Below are 17,559 nucleotides of genomic sequence, written 5' to 3' on the forward strand. Positions count from 1 at the left end.
TCTTATAGTTTCATAGTTTCATAGATGTTAGGGTCCGAAGGGACCTCAGTAGATCATCGAGTTAGACCCCCTGCCTTGGGCAGGATGACTCCCAGCCAGGTGCTTGTCCAGTCTCCTCTTAAAGACCCCCAAGGTAGGGGAGAGCACCACCTCCCTTGAAGCCCATTCCAGATTCTGGCAACCCTTACCGTGAAGAAGTTCTTCCTGATGTCCACACTAAATCTGCCATCCATCAGTTTGTGGCTGTTGTCCCTGGTTATTCCAAGGGGTGCCTTGGTAAGCAGAGTATCTTCTATTTCTTGCTGTCCCCCTGTCCCATCCCCCCCAATGAATTTGTAAATGGCCACAAGATCACCTCTCAGCCTTCTCTTGGGAAGGCTGAAGAGATCCAGGTCCCTCAGTCTCTCCTCATAGGGCCTTACCTGCAGGCTCCTAACCATACGAGTGGCCTCCTCTGGACTCTTTCAAGGTTATCCACATCCCTCTTGAAGTGCAGCACCCAGGACTGGACGCAGTACTCCAGCTGTGGTGTGACCAATGCTGCATAGAGGGGAAGCATCACCTCCCTGGACCTGTTCGTTATGTACCTGTTAATGCATGACAAAATGTGGTTAGCTTTACTAATCACTTTGTCACATTGATGGCTCATAATCCTATTGGAGACAACTATGACTCCAAGATCCCTTTCTGCTGCTGTGCTGCTGAGAAGGTCATCCCCTAGCCTATAGATGTGTTGGTGATTCCTTCTCCCTAGATGCAGCACTTTGCACTTGTCTTTGTTGAACTTCATCCTGTTCTTTTCTGCCCCCTTTTCCAACCTGCCCAGGCCCACCTGGATTCGATCCCTTCCCACTAGTGTGTTTACTTTACCCCATTATTTCGTGTCATCCACGAATTTGGGCAGGGTGCTCTCCACACCCTCATCCAAGTTGCTGATGAAGACATTGAATAGCACAGGTCCAAGGACCAAGACTTGGGGGACCCCACTGCCCACATCTTTCCAGGTCAATCCCAACCCCTCCACCACCACTCTCTGGGTGTGACCCTGAAGCCAATTTGCCACCACCTGACTGTGTAATCATCTGTGTCACAGCTGCTCAGTTTGTTTATGAGAATAGGATGAGATACCGTATCGAAGGCCTTCTTAAAATCCAAGTAGATGACATCTACCTCAACTTCTGCATTTTGTGACCTGGTCGTAAACAGAAACAAAATTAGTCAGGCAGGATCTACCTGCTATGAACCCGTGCTGGTTGCCCTTTAGCATTACTTTTCCTGCTGGGCTCCCACAGATGTGATCCTCGATAATTTTTTCAAAGATTTTTCCAAGATAGAGGTAAGACTAACTGACCTGTAATTACCCGGATCTTCCCTCCTCCCCTTCTTGAAAATAGGGACCACACTGGCCCTTTTCCAGTCCTCTGGGACCTGACCTGAGCACTGTGAGCGCTCAAACAGTTGTGCCAGTGGCTCTGCTATGACACTGGCCAGTTCTTTCAGCACCCTTGGATGAAGATCATTCAGGCCTGCTGACTTAAACACATCCATCCCCTCCAAGTGTCCCTTTACTAGGTTAGTGCTGACAGTTGGTTGGCTAGTGTTCCTCCTGTACCTAGCTATAATGCAGTTGGGAGATTTGTCTTGATCTGTTTAGGAATACAGAGGCAAAATACTCATTGAAGAGTTCAGCCTTGTCCCTCCTATCTGTCACCAGTTGCCCTAGTTTGTCCTGTAGGGGTCCTATGTTAAAGAGGTCTGCCTTATCCTCTGGCGCAACCACCAGGTTGTCCACTGTATCTTGCAGGGGCCCCACGTTTCCCGGTGCCTTCTTCATCCTCCCTATATATTTGAAAAAGGACTTTTTATTATCCTTGATCTTGGACGCTAGTCCTAGCTCTATGTCCGCCTTAGCTTTCCTAACAGCCCCCCTACAGGCCCGAGCGCTGGAGGTATAGTCCTCTTTGGAGATCGCCCCCCCCTTCCACTGGGTGTATGCCGCCTTTTTGGCAACCAGGCATTCCCAGACGTCCTTGGTGAGCCAGGGGGGCTTTTGGGCACTCTTGCCCCCCTTGCTTCTTGTTGGGATTGTCACCTCTTGGGCCCTGAGTATCGTCTCCTTAAGGAACGACCACTCATCTTGGGCACCAAGTTCCCCTGCCCTCGAGAACCCCAGCGCCTCTCCCACCAATCTCCTCAACTCTTTGAAGTTGGCCCTCTTGAAGTCTAGGGCTGCCACCTTGCTGCAGGCCCTTGTCACCCTGCGCTGGACGATGAATTCCAGCAAGCAATGATCGCTATCACTCAGGTGGTCAAGGACCTGGAGCCCCCTTCACCAGATCATCGCCTGTGGCCAGGACCAGGTCCAACAGGGCATTTCCTCTGGTGGGACTGTGCACCTCCTGGGTTAAGTGGAGGTCCTGTATCTCAGCCAGGAACCTCCTGGAACGGTCCAACCTGGCTGAATGCTCCTCCCAGCAGATGTCTGGGTAATTTAGATCGCCCATGACAACTATATCCCTTGCCTTAAGTGCCTCTGCAAGCTGGCCCAAAAATTCAAGGTCCAGCTCCTCCCCTTGGTTGGGGGGGTCTGTAGTAGACCCCCACCGTTACATCCCTCTCCCCACGACCCCCTTGTATCTTGACCCAGAGCACTTCAGCTTGCCCCTCTTCTGACCCCATTTTGCTGGCAGAGGATGTGTATTGCTCTTTGACATAGAGCGCCACACCTCCTCCCTTCCTTCCTTCTCTATCCTGCATGTAGAGCCGATAGCCCCTAATGCTAACTGCCCAGTCGTGGGATGAATTCCACCACGTTTCTGTAAGCCCTACTATGTCTGGGTCTGAACTGGCTATTCTGAGGGCGAGTTCCCCCTATTTGTTCCTCATACTACGAGCATTGGTATATAGGCATTTAACTTGCATAGTTGCAAGTGCCACCCCCCAATTAGGAAGACTATCTGGACCCCTGTTTCTTACCTGGGCACTGCTTGCATGTGTCACCTGTCTTGCTTGGGTGGTGTCTCCACGTCTTCCTGCAGCACCCTCCCCTGGCAAGGCTAGTTTAAAGCTTGCCGTACAAGATCAGCCACCCTGGAAGAGAAGACACGCTTGCCTTTAGGAGAGAGGTGAAGCCCATGTTACCCTGCGCCTTCTTTTTCCTCCCTATACACCTGAAGAAGGACTTTTTGTTGTCTTTCATTTTTTTCGCCAGCCCCAGTTCCATTGCAGCTTTGGCCTTTCTCACTGACTCCCTGCTAGTGCGAGCCAAGGAGGTATACTCCTCCTTGGTAGCTACCCCCTGGGTATACTTATACTTGCATACAAGGAAGCCTCATTAAATACATTATCTTTCATTAAACAGCTGCCAAAGGCAGCATGTGCTCAGTACTAGAAACCAAATATGAAGCTGATTAAACACTGAGCATGAGTATAAAACATGGGCCCCTTATTGGCCAACATACTCATGGGGATCTGGCCAGAGCCAACCCTGACACCCTTCCCTTGGTGCCAAAAATGCTGCTACATTTGATCTTAGCCAAAAGACCAAAATGCTGATGGGGACCTTTTCTTTTCTTTTTTCTTGTTTCTTTTTTTTTTTGTGTGGCCCTTGTGGGGGGAAAAAGGATGACATCAATGCTAATTGGGGATGTGTCCATGCAGAAGAAACCCTTTTAGTTCATATACTGTTCACTCACAAGCACATAAATTATATTTTTCTTACTGTTACAGGTAATGCAAGACAGAATCCTGCTCAGGTAGCTGATGATATGATGGATGCTATAGGCAACTTTGCAAGTAAAAAGCCAGTACAGCATGTGGAAAAAATTAAAATAGTCCTTTTTCAGCCACATATGCAAAATGATTTTTATGCAGCCATGCAAAAAAGAGGTGGAACAGGTTTAGCTGCATCAGAATCATGGTATTCTAGGATAACATGTAAGTAAAGCATTTATTTAAAAATTGCAAGTACCTAAAATTAAATACTTTCTAAAATAAAAGATAAAATAATTATGGACTTTATTCTTTGTTACAGCATTTTTTTCTGGCAAAAAACAACCTCCTAGAAAGAAGCAAGATTTGGTTTTGAAGAAGAAGATTGAGTTAGCTGTATTTCAGATATGTGGTGAAAACCGCCAAAATGTGGAAGACACTGAAACCTGGTTAAAAATTCTGATTATAAAGGAACAGTCTGAACATAATATTAAAAATGAATTAATTGAAACGTTTAGTGAAGCAGAATTGAGAAAACTGAATGAACTCCAGGAGAAACTGCACATTACCATTCAAGTCGAAACCAACAAATGTCCCCCGTACATTAAAGTTTCTGGTATTACCAGAGATGTCTATGATGCTTCCTTGGAAATTGAAAAAATGATCAAAAGAATTAAAGATGACCAAGAAGAACAATCCAAGATAGAACTTGTTCACCAGATAGTAGCGTGGAAGTATTCTCTCCCTGATGGTACTTTCGCAGCCTTTGACCCTCTAACAAACATGCAGTTAGAGGATGCTAAAGCAGCTAAAAAGCCATCTGTCAATGTCAAAGTCAACAGGAAGAAGTACACGGTGGACATGAACACTTTGCATGCTACAGATGAACAAGGGACAACTGTAACCATTCAGCGTGTCTCAAAGCTGGAAGGTAATTCAGAACAGAAAAGTATATCTCCAAACAGGGACTGACTAACCAGGGACTGGTTGGATCATCATGATCAACTAGTAGTCATCCATGGCTCAATGCCTAGTTGGGAGGAGTGGGTTCTCCAGAGGTCCATCCTGGGTCCAGTATTGTTTAATATCTTTATTAATGATGTGGATGATTGGATCAAGTGCGTGGTTAGCAAATTTGTGGACGAAACCAAGTTGGGTGGAGTTGCAAATACTCTGGAGCAATGGTTTTCAACCTTTTTTCATTTGCTGACCCCTAAAAATTTTTGAATGGAGGTGCAGACCCCTTTGGAAATTTTGAATGGAGATGCAGACCACTCTGAATTGTAAGTGTGGGTATTCACTAGGGCTGTGCGAGGCTTCAGACCATGCTTCGGATCCGGAGAAGATTTGGACGCTGAAGCAACATGTCTGGATCGAAGCGCTGGCTTCTTTAGGCTTTCCAAAGCAGTTTGGAAAAGCTTCGGAGCCGCTTCAGAGATCTGGCCATAGGGTATAATGGGGAATCAAATATCTATAACGTTGTTGTTTTTTGTCTGATTTGGATGAAACTTGCAGGGGTGGTAGCTTCTGCAGAGAACATGAACCCTGCCAAGTTTCAAGACGATAGGTGCAGGGGTTTGGGGGGAACTGTACCCAAAATTCTTGAATGCAAAACTCATGTCACATGTACGTGTTACACCACAGCGGGGTGAAAACTGCAGGGGTGGTCACCCCTGCTGAGTCCACGAAGTCTGCCAAGTTTCAAGGTGATAGGTGCAGGGGGAGTCTCGCTTCTGGGGCCCTGCACCTCTGGCTGCTAACAGGCAAAATTCATGACATAGATGACCCTGTGTGTGTTAAGGCCAGCGGGGTGAAAGCTGCAGGGATGGTGGTCCCTGCTGCGGCCACGAAGCCTGCCGGCTGTCAAGGAGATCGGTGCAGAGGGGTTCTGGGACCCTGCACCTCTAGCTGCTGACAGGCAAAATTCGTGCCATGGGTGCTTGTGCAACTGACGGTCTGTCTTGGGGCAGTTGATTGTCTGTATTGATACTTTCCTCTCCTTAGTCTGTGGTTTTGTAAGTGTTAATCCTTGCTCGTTAACTGGTTACATTAGCTAGCTACTGTGTACTGAGCTGGTTCCCAGTGAATCATGACTAATTGGTAACTGGTAACACAGTAGCTTAGCAGCCAGGCCTTCCCTAGTCATCCCCACACCCCAAGACAGTCAGTTGCACAAGCACCCATGTCATGAGTTTTGCCTGTCAGCAGCCAGAGGTGCAGGGCCCCAGAACCCCTGCACCTATCTCCTCGACAGCTAGCAGACTGCGTGGCCTCAGCAGGGGCCTTCACCCTGCTGTGCCTTAACACACACACTGTCACCCATGTCATGAGTTTTGCTTGTCCGCAGCTTGAGGTCCAGTCCCCCCCAAACCCCTGCACGTATCTCCTTGAAACTTGGCAGGCTTCGTGGCCTCACCAGGGGCTACCACCCCTGCAGTGTTCCCCCCCCCCCCGTGGTGTAACACACATGTGACATGAGTTTTGCTTTCAAGAATTTGGGGTGCAGTTCCCCCCCCAAGACCCTGCACCTATCTTCTTGAAACTTGGCAAGCTTCATGCTCTCAGCAGAGGCTACCACCCCTGCAAGATTCACCCAAATCAGAGAAAAACCAACAAAGTTATAGATATTTCATTATATCCCCCATTACACCCTATGGCCAGATCTCTGAGGCGGCTTCGAAGTTTCAGAGCCACTTCGGCCAGATTGAAGCAGGAAACCAATCCGGAGCTCCGGATCAGATCGCTGGCATCTGAAGCAGCCGGATCCAAAGCCAAATCGAATAGCTGCCTATTCGCACAGGCCTAGTATTCACATACTTTTAATTGATCATAGTCATCTTTCATGGACCCCTTTAGATAGTCCAGGGACCCCCAGGGGTTTACAAACCACATGTTGAAAACCACTGCTCTGGAGAGTAGGGCCACGATCCAGAATTATCTGAATAGGCTGGCTAAATAGCCTGCAGTCAATGAGGTGAGATTCGGTAAGGACATGTGCAAAGTCCTGAACTTGGGATGAAATAACTGCATGCACCAATAGAGCGGGGAATGACTGGCTAAGCTGCAGTACTTCAGAGAAGGACCGCGGGGTTGCAGCAGAGCATAAGCTGAATATGAGCCAACAGTGTGCTCTTGTTGCAAAAAAAACCCAACAGCATCCTGGGTTGTATTAACAGAAGTGTCTCTTGCAAATTAAAGGCAGTGATTTTTCTGATCTATTCAGCACTGGTGAGGCCTTAGCTGGAGTCTCATGCCCAGTTTTGGGCCACATGCTTCAAGAAGGATGTGGACAGATTGGAAAAAGTCCAGTACAGAGTAACAAAAATGATTAGGAGCCTAGGAGGTAAAACTTATGAGGAAAGACTGAAAGAGCTAGGGTTATTTAGTATGGAGAAGAGAAGACTGAGGGGAGATTTGATAAGTCTTTAAATACCTGAAGAGCAGTTATGGACAGTCTGGAGATGGGCTTTTTCTCTGTAGCCATGTGGGACAGGACTAGGAGCAATGGCCACAAGCTCCAGCAAGGGAAATTTAAGCTGTCTTTTTTACTATGAGAGCAGTCAGGCATTGGGACAGGCTACCTAGAGAAGACATGGAAGTTCCTATCCTTAACTATATTGTAAATGTTTCTTTTTTCTTTTCCACTTTTCATTCTGTACTGTTTTCTAAATCTGTTTAAAGCCATCTCCTCAATAGAAAAATAATGCAAGCCACCATCCAGTATACTTTAAAGTGCTCTGTTGAATCAGAACTTCAGGGAACAGCTAGTGACAACAGAGTACAGTAGTTATACTTGGATTTTCCCTCAACTTAATCACTTTGCTAATAAATCTTTTGATTTACAGACATAACAAAAACCTAACATGTCATAATCAAATACCATATCACGGAAAAGATAAATGTTCCAAACATGTGCTCTGCAAGCATATCCATGAGTAGAGAGAGGTAATGAGATGCATTAGATACCTTCTTTAAGCATATGAATTGTCCTTACTCACCTGAATAGTCCTATTGACCACAATTTGAAGGTTTAGGTACATATTTCTGAGTGGCCCAGAAGTTTCCTGATATTTCTAAAAAAATTAGTTGAATGCTGTTTGTTTGGTAACAAGCAGATGAGAGTGACAGAAATATAGAAAACTCCATCTGTGCTACAGACGTTATGGATTATTCATGCAAATAATACTCTTGCCAAAGAATGGTATTTGTGGAAGAAAAGATTAGGTAATAGATCCTTTCTTTTCAGTTACTGGGAAGGCAGGACCCTGTATAATCAGTGTGAGACTTAGACAATATTAAAAATGTTTAATTTGCAGATAAACAATCGATAGATCTTCCAAAAGAGTGGGATGATATGCAGCAGGAACGTGTCAAAGTGGTGCAACTAAATCAAGGATTACCAGAATATCAAAAAGTGCAGATGGAGTTTCAGAAAACCTGCGGATTCAAAATTAGCAAGGTGAGGTAACATGGAAAAGAGAGATGGACATCAGTTTTTACAAAGTTTTTACTTGTAGCTACCCCTTCCAGGTCCACGCTTCCCCAACACAATACACTAGTGACAGAGAGCAAATCCAAACCTGTATATTTATCAGCAAAAGGGAAGACAGCTGTGAGAAACTGGATGAAACTACGAATGGGAAAATATATATTGAACCACACAGAAAATCCCCAATGCTGAGATCCTCTGGGATTATCACCTATAAGAATAGGGGGATATTTGGCTATTTAAAAACGTTGGAGCAAACGTTTGTTCCTGGAAAATGAAAACAACTGTGCAAGGGTATGACTGGAATGGTCTTTGCCATCTCTAAAGCCTATTATTTTTAACCTGAAAATCCGTAGCTTCTATACCAATGCCCTTTCCGCCTACTCCCATTGGAAAGATTCTCACGGACTTCACTGAGAGTCGGATCAGATTTTTATGATGCATCAAATTAATCAATCCTGTTACATCAAACCTCCTCTTTGAATGTAGTCTGTCCCGTGGGGAGTCATTATGATGAGGTTGTACTGTATTTGTAAAATCTTAATTACCTCACTAATGACATACCAGTATTATTACATGTACCAGGTATATTAGGCAAGGTTCAGGTGTTAAATGGAAATCATCTAGCTTAAAATGTTTCTAGGTTACTTTGGCTGCTTTCATTTTCTAAGTTTCCAACTCAATACTCATTAGGTCTCATCCAGAGTATTGTGTGCAGGTCTGGGCTCCACATTTTAGGAAGGAAGTTGAGAAATTAGGGTCCAGAGGCAGGCAACAAAAATGATAAAGGGGTTGGAAGGAAGCCATGTAAGGAAAGGTTGAGAGAAGCAGGCATACTTAGCTTGGAGAAAAGGGAACACACAGTAGCAGTCTTCAAATATCTGAAAGGCTGCTATGAAGAAGAGGCAGAACAATTGTTTTGTCTTACTGAAGAAGAAATGATGTGAAGCAATGGCTTCAGGTTGCAGTGAAGTAAATGGGAAGTGGTTCTCACCCCTACTCTAGGGATCTTCAAAAGGAGGCTAGACAGTCACCTAGCCGGGGTCATTTGCCCCCAACATCCTTTCCTGTCCACGGCAGGGGGTTGGACTTGATGACCTGCTCAGGTCCCGTCCGACCCAACCAACTATGAAACTATGACATTTTAAATATCAGGAAAAACTTCCTTATGGTTAGAGAAGTGAGGCAGTGGAACAGACTCCTTAGGAAAGTTATACAGTCTCCTTCACTGGAGGTTTTCAAGATAAACATTGGACAGGGATAATTTAGGAGAGGCAATATCTGGAGTGTGCGGTGAAGAGCAGTAGCTGGGAAATCCCAGGAGTTTCCTCCCCTAGCCCTCCAGGACCTCCATAGCATCAGTCATAGACCGTAAGAGGGACTCGACAGCCCAGAGCAGGTGCAAATCGGAGGGCACTGAGCTCAACAACAGGAGAATGAAGCAAAGCTTGGTTATTAAATAACACTGAGCTGGGATCACTTTATGGAAGAGATAGGTTCATTGAAAAGGGTGTTCTGGCCCAGCAGGATGTATAATGTGTGGAGCTGTCCTTGTGGTCCCCAGGTTCCAGTACAGAGTGGAAGGTATCTAGTTAGCCTATGCTTTGGGGTTTCTGCTTTCTGTGGGGCCATGAAGAAATGTTTTCTTTCCTGATTGCTACTGGTGTCGAGGAGGGTTACTTTCCTTAGAAGTAATAGGTGTTGGTCTTGTCTGGATTTTGACTGGGGTATATTGATGATCCTGCTGGGACTTAGAAAACCCATAGGTTCCTAGCTTGTGTATCTTACTCCTCTGCTCAGGGTCAGACCACATTTGGTACAAGGAAGGATTTGTACCCCATGGTCAGATCAGGGGGGGCAGGTACTAAGTGTGGGGGTTTTCACCTTCCTCTAACAGGGAGCATGGTTCTCCTCCTTGGATCTTGATCTTTTATTAACAAATTATGTTCTGTCCTTGCAGTGGCAGGACAATGGCAGTGCCATCATTGCCCTGCTTGACCTGTGACAAGTTAAAGAGTGTTTTTGATATTTCAAGCATTATGCCTAGGGTTGTCTGTGAGTGTTTGTTTCCCAAGTTTTTAGGAACAGGTTAAACACTTGTCTAGGATAGTTTAGATCGGGATGATCCTGCCTTAATAAGGGGTTGGATTAAATGGCTTCCTGAAATCCCTTCCAGCCCTGCTTTTCTGTGATTCTACGGGTGCATCTACACGTGCAATCTGGCACAGTTCGCAGTGAAATTTATTGCTCCCGAGCGCTGCGCTTACACCTGTGATCAGGTCTGCAGCACATTGAGCCCGGTTGGAGTAGCTTCAGCTACAGGAGGCCAGCCTGCCAGCCCAGGGCTACTTTGACCTGGCTCAGCGTGTTGCAGAGGGACTGGCTGGGGCACGAGGATGCCCCAGTGCAGGGCTAGCCAGCAGGCAGCCCCCACACTGAAGCACCCTCATGCCCCAGCCAGCCCCGTCACCATCTACACGTGTTGCAGCACACTAAATAATGCTCCAGTGGCAGTTATTAGTTTACTGTGGCCAATAGGGCTGCATTTGTAGATGCTGATACTTTACTGCAGAGCTAGTTAGTCAGCTCTGCAGTAAATGTCTCATGTAGATGGGCCCCATGATTACTGTTTTTTCATTGGAGTATATTCCCCATATACCTATAAAGCCTACCCTCACAAAAAATCAAAGGACCAGAGTGACCTGAACATTTATATTTGTTATTTTTTAATGCTTTGGTGTCATGATAAATATTTGTCAATAGCAATAATCTCTTTCATTTTCTAACTTTTTGTAGATTGAAAGGATACAAAATCCATTCCTCTGGCAGCAATACCAAATCAAAAAACTGTCTGTGGACAATAAGAATGGCAATCAGAATAATGAAAGGTGCCTGTTTCATGGAACAGCGCATAACTCATTGAACGTAATTAATTATAATGGGTTCAATCGTGGTTTTGCTGGAAAGAACGGTAAGATAAATTGATTTCCTAAACTAGAAATGCATGAATGAAAGTTGGTGCAACATTGTGGTACTACAACCCTGTTTGGCACATTTTGGATCATGAGATCAGAGGGAGGAGATGGCAAAGAATTAGGAACTGTACCACAGGGAATAGTTGTACACAGACAGGGGAAGGAGTAGATGACCCATTTGGGTCTTTTCCGGGGATATGTCCAAAGCTGCCATGAGCACAAGAGTTGTTTTCATTTAATGGTACATCCAGCCTCTGGAATACACTGTTGGGATTCAGTAGGACAGACCTGATGAGCTAATGACTTCTGATGTACCTGTGCTGGTACATTCCCGACATACACAAGTGTTTAATTTTTGTGTAACAGCTGGATCCTTCAAGCCAAGTGATTTCCAAATTAGTTCCCCCTCCCTTCTCCCCGCCCCCCACCCAAGTCTCTCCTCAGCCTGCTAGGTATTTGGTATCTTGTGCTGAGGCACCTACCTCTGACATGCAGTGGAAAGCCTTGGTGCCTCCCTTGGGATCTGAATTCCATTCTGGGTCCAGGCATCTAAAAATTAGGCAGTAAAAGGTGCCTAAGCCCATGACTGGATTTGGCTCAGAGTCACTGATCCAAATACATGATCTTGATCTTGCAGACTTACACTTGTGCTTACCTTAAAGCATTGAACTCCTCAGGGCACAGGCTTTGCAAGAGCCGGGACTAAGTATTAGTTTAGTAGTTTACTGTTTACTGACATGAAAGAAGGATGTGGGGTGGTGATCAGCAAAGAAGAGACTCAGCAAGAAAGGATGAGGATAGCAGAAGTCAGAGGAGAATCAGAATCTGCACAGTGCAGTGGATGTTTGGGATTTATTTAGCATTTAATTATAGTAAAACAATGTTTTCAAGTCCCTTGCACATATTTTGAGAGTACTTGGATGAAAAGGTTTCACCCAATTTCAGAAAGGTTATGGAATCAGACTATGTCGTTAGACAGTTAGAAAACTGTCCTTATAATTATATAAAATCATAAAACTGGAAAATTCAAATGCTTCCAGCAGGCTAGATAGAAAGTCACACAATGGTAAGCAGAAGTGGGGAATTAAATTCCTTCCTCTTTGAACAAGGCATCCCAAACTTGTCCCACTGTAGCTCAGCAATATTAAGATGTCATTTCAAGACTCAGAGCTGATTTTGCTAGCAAGCCATATCTTGAGAAAGAATGGAACAAAGCTATTAATTCAAAATTGAATGTGCAATTTATCCTTTTTTCCTAATAAAGTTTCAAGGGGGTGAAAGCCAGTGATTGCTAATTGTTGTTCTCAAAACTTAATCTTTCCAAACACAGCTGCAGCAATTGGAAATGGAACCTATTTTGCTGTCCATGCCAATTATTCTGCTATGGATACGTACTCTCAACCTGACATGAATGGCTTTAAACACATGTACCTTGCTCGAGTCCTCACTGGACAGTATTGTGTTGGAGTGGCAGGAATGATAACTCCACCATCGAAAAATGCAAGCGATCCTACTGACCTATATGACAGTGTGGTTGATCGCATGAATTCACCATCGATGTTTGTCATCTTTAATGACATTCAAGCTTACCCAGAGTACCTTATTACTTTCAGGAAATAAGATTTGTTTAAAAGCATTGGAAGATACTTTTGGTGCCTTTATCTTGTGAAGACATAACTCAAGGATCATTTCTTACTCAGATATGTGAAGAATGAGAAAATACTAGTATTCTTCTTATACAACTCTAAATATTTTGGTTTCTTAGATCACATAGCCCTTAATATAGCCAACTGCTTATAAGTATTAAGAAAAGGACCTAGAATTAAGTAGATTTTCAAATGTAGCATAATTTTGGCTTGATTCTGCAGTGGTGTGGAAAAATGCACAGAGATCCTATTAGACTAGGTAGGTTTGGCTGGTAGCAGGGAATACCTAATTTTGCATTCCCTGGATTTCCCTAGACTCATGCCATTGTGATAATGATAGCCATTTGTTTCCAATATGGGTACTCAGTTCTCTGGGGCTGCTATTAAATGCACTATTCTCTGCATTCAAATACCTTTCTTCCCATGTACCAGAGTGCCGATGCTTTTTGCATTCTGCCAAATCAAAATATTAAAGGTCAAAGCCAGTTCTTCTTGAATGTTTAAGACGTATGATGTTTACAGTTATTATAGAGGTAGGAGGAACTAATGTTCTTTGTGGGCAGATCTGGTGTATTAACTGGTCTATAGAATTATAGCCTTGTACAGATGATAACCAGTGATAACGTTTTGATTTCCAGCAAACACTTGAAAAGTCTCACTGTGATAAACTTTCAGGTAAATTATAAATCCAATGTACTTCTGCCAATTAATTTTGTTACCTGTATTCATGAGACACTGATATTTTCTATTTACGCTGCCATTCATTAGAACAAAATGTCATATTTAGATCTGTATTAAAGTGCATTATTTAAAAGAGCTTTATGGTATCCTGCAGTCCTTAATACATCTTAAGGAATATAAACATTTTTTAAAATGATGCTTTATGCCTAAACATTTTGTTTACCTATGTTACAAATTATACATCAGATCACTATAATTGAAAAGGTTTTAAAAAATCACGTCACTTCATGTTTTAGTTTTGACTACTGTGGCCACATCCACATGAGCATGAACGTTTGGTTCCCCAGGAACAAGAAGCAGCAGCATGCCTTGTGCCACTGCTCTGGCGCATGGCAGGTTAGCCAGAGTGGGGTAGGGGAGGCTGGGGCCAGCACTGGGCTGCCCCAGCAGCCTTACCTGAGGTCCTGGGGGCCTCCTGGGGCTGCAGTACCTTCAGTCCTGCCGCTTGGAGCCTGTCCAGCAGCCAAAGCATGGCTCTAGCCATCTGGGCTCCGGTTTTAAGCAGGGCATGCTGCCCCTGTGTGCACCACTCTGCTTTTTTTATGGCTATCCAGGGGTCACCCTCCCCGCTTGCAGCATGGAGAACAGGTGAATGTGTCTGTGGCACCACATACTGCACGGCCATACTTGTCTGGACGCAGCCTGTATGTGTAGATTCTTTTTCAGCTACATGGTTAAATGTCTGCTTAAATGTTCTGCTCAACAGCTAAATGCTTACATAGTTATTTAAATATTCTGCTTAACAGCTATAGCCAAATGCATTCGGGGCTCACGTAGTTAGATTTGACTACTGTGGCCGTGTCCACACAAATGGCCTGTTCACAGTTTCCCGTGCTATAACTGAGAGTCTTTTTCATAGCAACAGGGAAAAGAAGATTATTTTAATCAATAAGAAAATGTGATCACTAAACCTAACAATTGGGAGCAGAGAGCCCATGAGGTCCTAAATGTCAGTTTGGTGGTGGACCTTAACAAAGTTTCAGTTCAAAGCTCTACTAATGTTTTGTAAATACTGTATTTGATCAAGGCTATGATTTGAAATGCAAGATGCATCTTCTTTAGCCTAAATATATGGGTCCGTATTTTATATACTATGCAAAAACTTTAAATATCTCCTAGTCTTTTGAAAGCATATAAAAAGACTGATTCCGGTTTCATTCAACAAAACCAGGAAAAGTTATTACAGTTACAGGGTTTCCTATATCAGGCAAATACAGCTATCAACACTTTTAAGATCACCAATAAAGGTGTGCACCAAAGAACCAAATAAGGAATGAAACAAAAGAAAGAAGCAGAGATTAAAGTCCTTACTAACTCATCTATACTTCACTCAATCTCAAGAATTCTTGACATCTCATGGAAATTAAGATGACATATTTGTCTTGCTTGGGAAATAAGTTTGACAACTTTACAAGGTTTATTTTCTGCCAAGGTCAGAAGCTGTATTTTGGAGGAAACCTTACAACAAGCCACATTTCTGTCAATCAGGAATCCAGCAATCCTAGCAAGAGTAGTCATCTCAGATGGCAATCTTGACTCCAGTTCTGGAAGCTGGTTTGCTAAAGGACCAATTTTATGAAGAAGCAGTAAAGATCATAGACCTGATGTACATTCTGTTTAAGCCTCATGATCTTTCAATAACACCTAAACACTCGTAATCCCCAAATTTATTTGGGGTCCTACTTGAAATAATCTGAACAGGGATTGCAGATCGGCACTAAACAGTAACACGGGTCACATTAACATTTCAGCACTACCTTTGGTTAATCTGGAACACTTTCCTTGCACTGCAGAGATCCTGGCCCTACTTCCGTATAATAGGAGTTTAAAAAACCAATTTATTACAAATAAGAGTAAAGAAATACAAATTGTTCTGTAGGAGTAATTCACTATCTTTCCTGGTTTTACACAGCCATGATGTGGGTTTCCATTCCACTGTGACCAACATCAGAGGCACATACTGTCTAGAAAACATGTACTTGAGTGCGATTCTCACATGCTAGGAGCAAAGCTAAATAAAATGATAGAAGACAGTACATGGATCACCCAGCAAATCACAAGGCAGGACAATTATAATAAATAACATCAAAACATATCAGACCCTAACTCCACAAGTCACTCTAAAGAAATGATAGTTGCAATAGTAAAAAATCATCCAGTTCAGGCTCCCACAACTATATGGATTAAACTAGTTTAGTTTATTTGCTCTTCAGTGGGTGCATCTACACAGTGCACTTTACTGTGGAGTTGACTAATTAGCTCCAGAGTAAAGCGTCACCATCTACACCTGTGCCCCTATTAGGGTGCAGTAAATATATTAACTCCGCTATAGGATACTACTGCCCAGAACCAATACTATCCTACAGCAGAGTAATTTATGCTACCTCAACATGCATGGAGATGGTGACTGGGGCTGGTTGGGGCACGAGGGTGCTACAGTACAGAGGCTGCCTGCTGCCTAGCCCTGCACTGTAGCACCCTTGTGCCCCAAACTCCTCCTCCACTACCATGATCCTGCTGCCAGCCTGGGGCTGCTCCACTCTGGCTCTCGCTGCTGTGGCAAACTGCCAGAATGTATTGCTCCTTGCTAACTGCACATGCAGATACACCCAGTATGTCTCAAGAGCCTTGTCCTAGTTGTAGCCTGTAGCAGATCCGTGTAGTGGAGTACAAGGCATCTGTCTGAGTCTCTTAGTACTGCCCCAGGCTTCAGAAAGAGGAGGAATGGAAGGCTGTAGTAAAGCATGGACTAGAAATTAGGAGTTTTTTGTTCCCAGCTTCCTCAAGTGACATTAAATGAGTCATTTGGCCACCTTAGATAGGTGTTATCACAAACTACCATTCTTAGCTCCTACCTGAGATGCTGATAAAGCTGTGCCATAGCTCGCCAGATTAAAGTCTGTGCTTTTAAGGCAAGGATTGAGCTGGTTGGAACCTGGAATTTCTCTCTGCAGGTAACTTGACTGGCTCTTGACTCTTGAAAAAGGTAGTTTTTGCCCTGGATTGGAGGAAAAAATAAAAATAGCCAGATTTTCTCCAGAAAAGGAATTCCTTCCTCCCTGTTCCTGTCTTCACACGCAATGTTTTGGGGGAACTGAAATGTTTCCTTGCATTTTTTAAAAACAAAATGGACCCCCTGGCAGCCCCTACCTGGGGAGATTCCTCCTGCTGCCCCAGCTCTGGCTCCACCCCACCCCTTCCCAGGCGTCTGGTTCCCAGCCAGTTGGGCGGCTAGGAAACTGGGCAGCAGCTGGGGGACCTTGCCTCTGCTTCGCTGGAAGTTGATCAAAACTCACGAATTTCCATAAAACATCTGGGTTTCAACCACACCGTTCCCAGTGAAATCCCAGCCAGCACAGAGGGAGCCCAAATGGACAGCAAGGGAGGTTTAGGTTGGATATCACAAAATAACTTTCTCCCTAGGAGGGTGGTGAAGCAGTGGCACAGGTGACCCAGAGAGGTGGCGGAAGCTCCATGCGTGGATGTTTTTAAGACCCGGCTAGACAAAGCCTTGGCTGGGATGACGTAGTTGGGGCTGGTCCTGCTTTGAGCAAGGGGTTGGACTAGATGTGACATCCCAAGGTCCCTCCAACCTGAATTCTCTATGACGCCCGTCCTGCTTGGGCACACATCAAACCACTGGGGGCTGCGTCCAAGCAGCAGGTGACTATGCCAGGGCAGGTATAAAAGACCCCAGTTCCAGAGACAACAGAGCCAGGAAAATCCTGACCCTTTCGGCTCCCCCAGTTCTGCTCTGGACTGCACAGCACGGCGCCATCTACCCAGTCTGGTTCTGCGCAGCTCACCTATGTATTACGGTAGACAGTATTCTAGTATACACTAGACAGCACGGTAGCACTGCTCAGCGCCACACCGCCCTCTGGAGCAGCGTCCAGCCCAACCAATCAGCGTCTGAGCCCGCCCCCTCCCACTCCCGATTGGTTGCTAGGCGCCCTTCACGCGCCCCATGGAGAAGCGGCGGGGGCGGGGCCCAAGA

The 17,559-nt window shown here is 44.7% G+C and overlaps 1 protein-coding gene and 1 long non-coding RNA gene across 2 annotated transcripts in view; one reads left to right on the forward strand and one right to left on the reverse strand.

Annotated features, from left to right (window-relative positions):
• Positions 1-13,635, forward strand: part of PARP15 (poly(ADP-ribose) polymerase family member 15) — a 35,104-nt gene extending 21,469 nt beyond the window's left edge. Inside the window, exons 10-14 of the mRNA XM_025196949.1 lie at positions 3,730-3,936; positions 4,034-4,642; positions 8,028-8,170; positions 10,997-11,171; positions 12,506-13,635. Coding sequence (XP_025052734.1) covers positions 3,730-3,936; positions 4,034-4,642; positions 8,028-8,170; positions 10,997-11,171; positions 12,506-12,795 — 1,424 coding nt within the window. The 3' untranslated portion in view covers positions 12,796-13,635. The remainder of the gene's footprint in view (positions 1-3,729; positions 3,937-4,033; positions 4,643-8,027; positions 8,171-10,996; positions 11,172-12,505) is intronic.
• LOC112549269 lies at positions 1,127-17,553 on the reverse strand. Its single transcript, XR_003092648.1, has 4 exons — positions 17,369-17,553; positions 16,418-16,560; positions 2,977-3,090; positions 1,127-1,192 (listed from the first exon to the last, which is right to left on the reverse strand). It is a non-coding gene; the product is annotated as an uncharacterized LOC112549269 (long non-coding RNA).
• Positions 17,554-17,559: the final 6 nt, after the last annotated feature.

Source organism: Alligator sinensis, unplaced genomic scaffold (assembly GCF_000455745.1).
Source record: "Alligator sinensis unplaced genomic scaffold, ASM45574v1 scaffold4_1, whole genome shotgun sequence".
NCBI classification, from domain to species: Eukaryota; Metazoa; Chordata; order Crocodylia; family Alligatoridae; genus Alligator; species Alligator sinensis.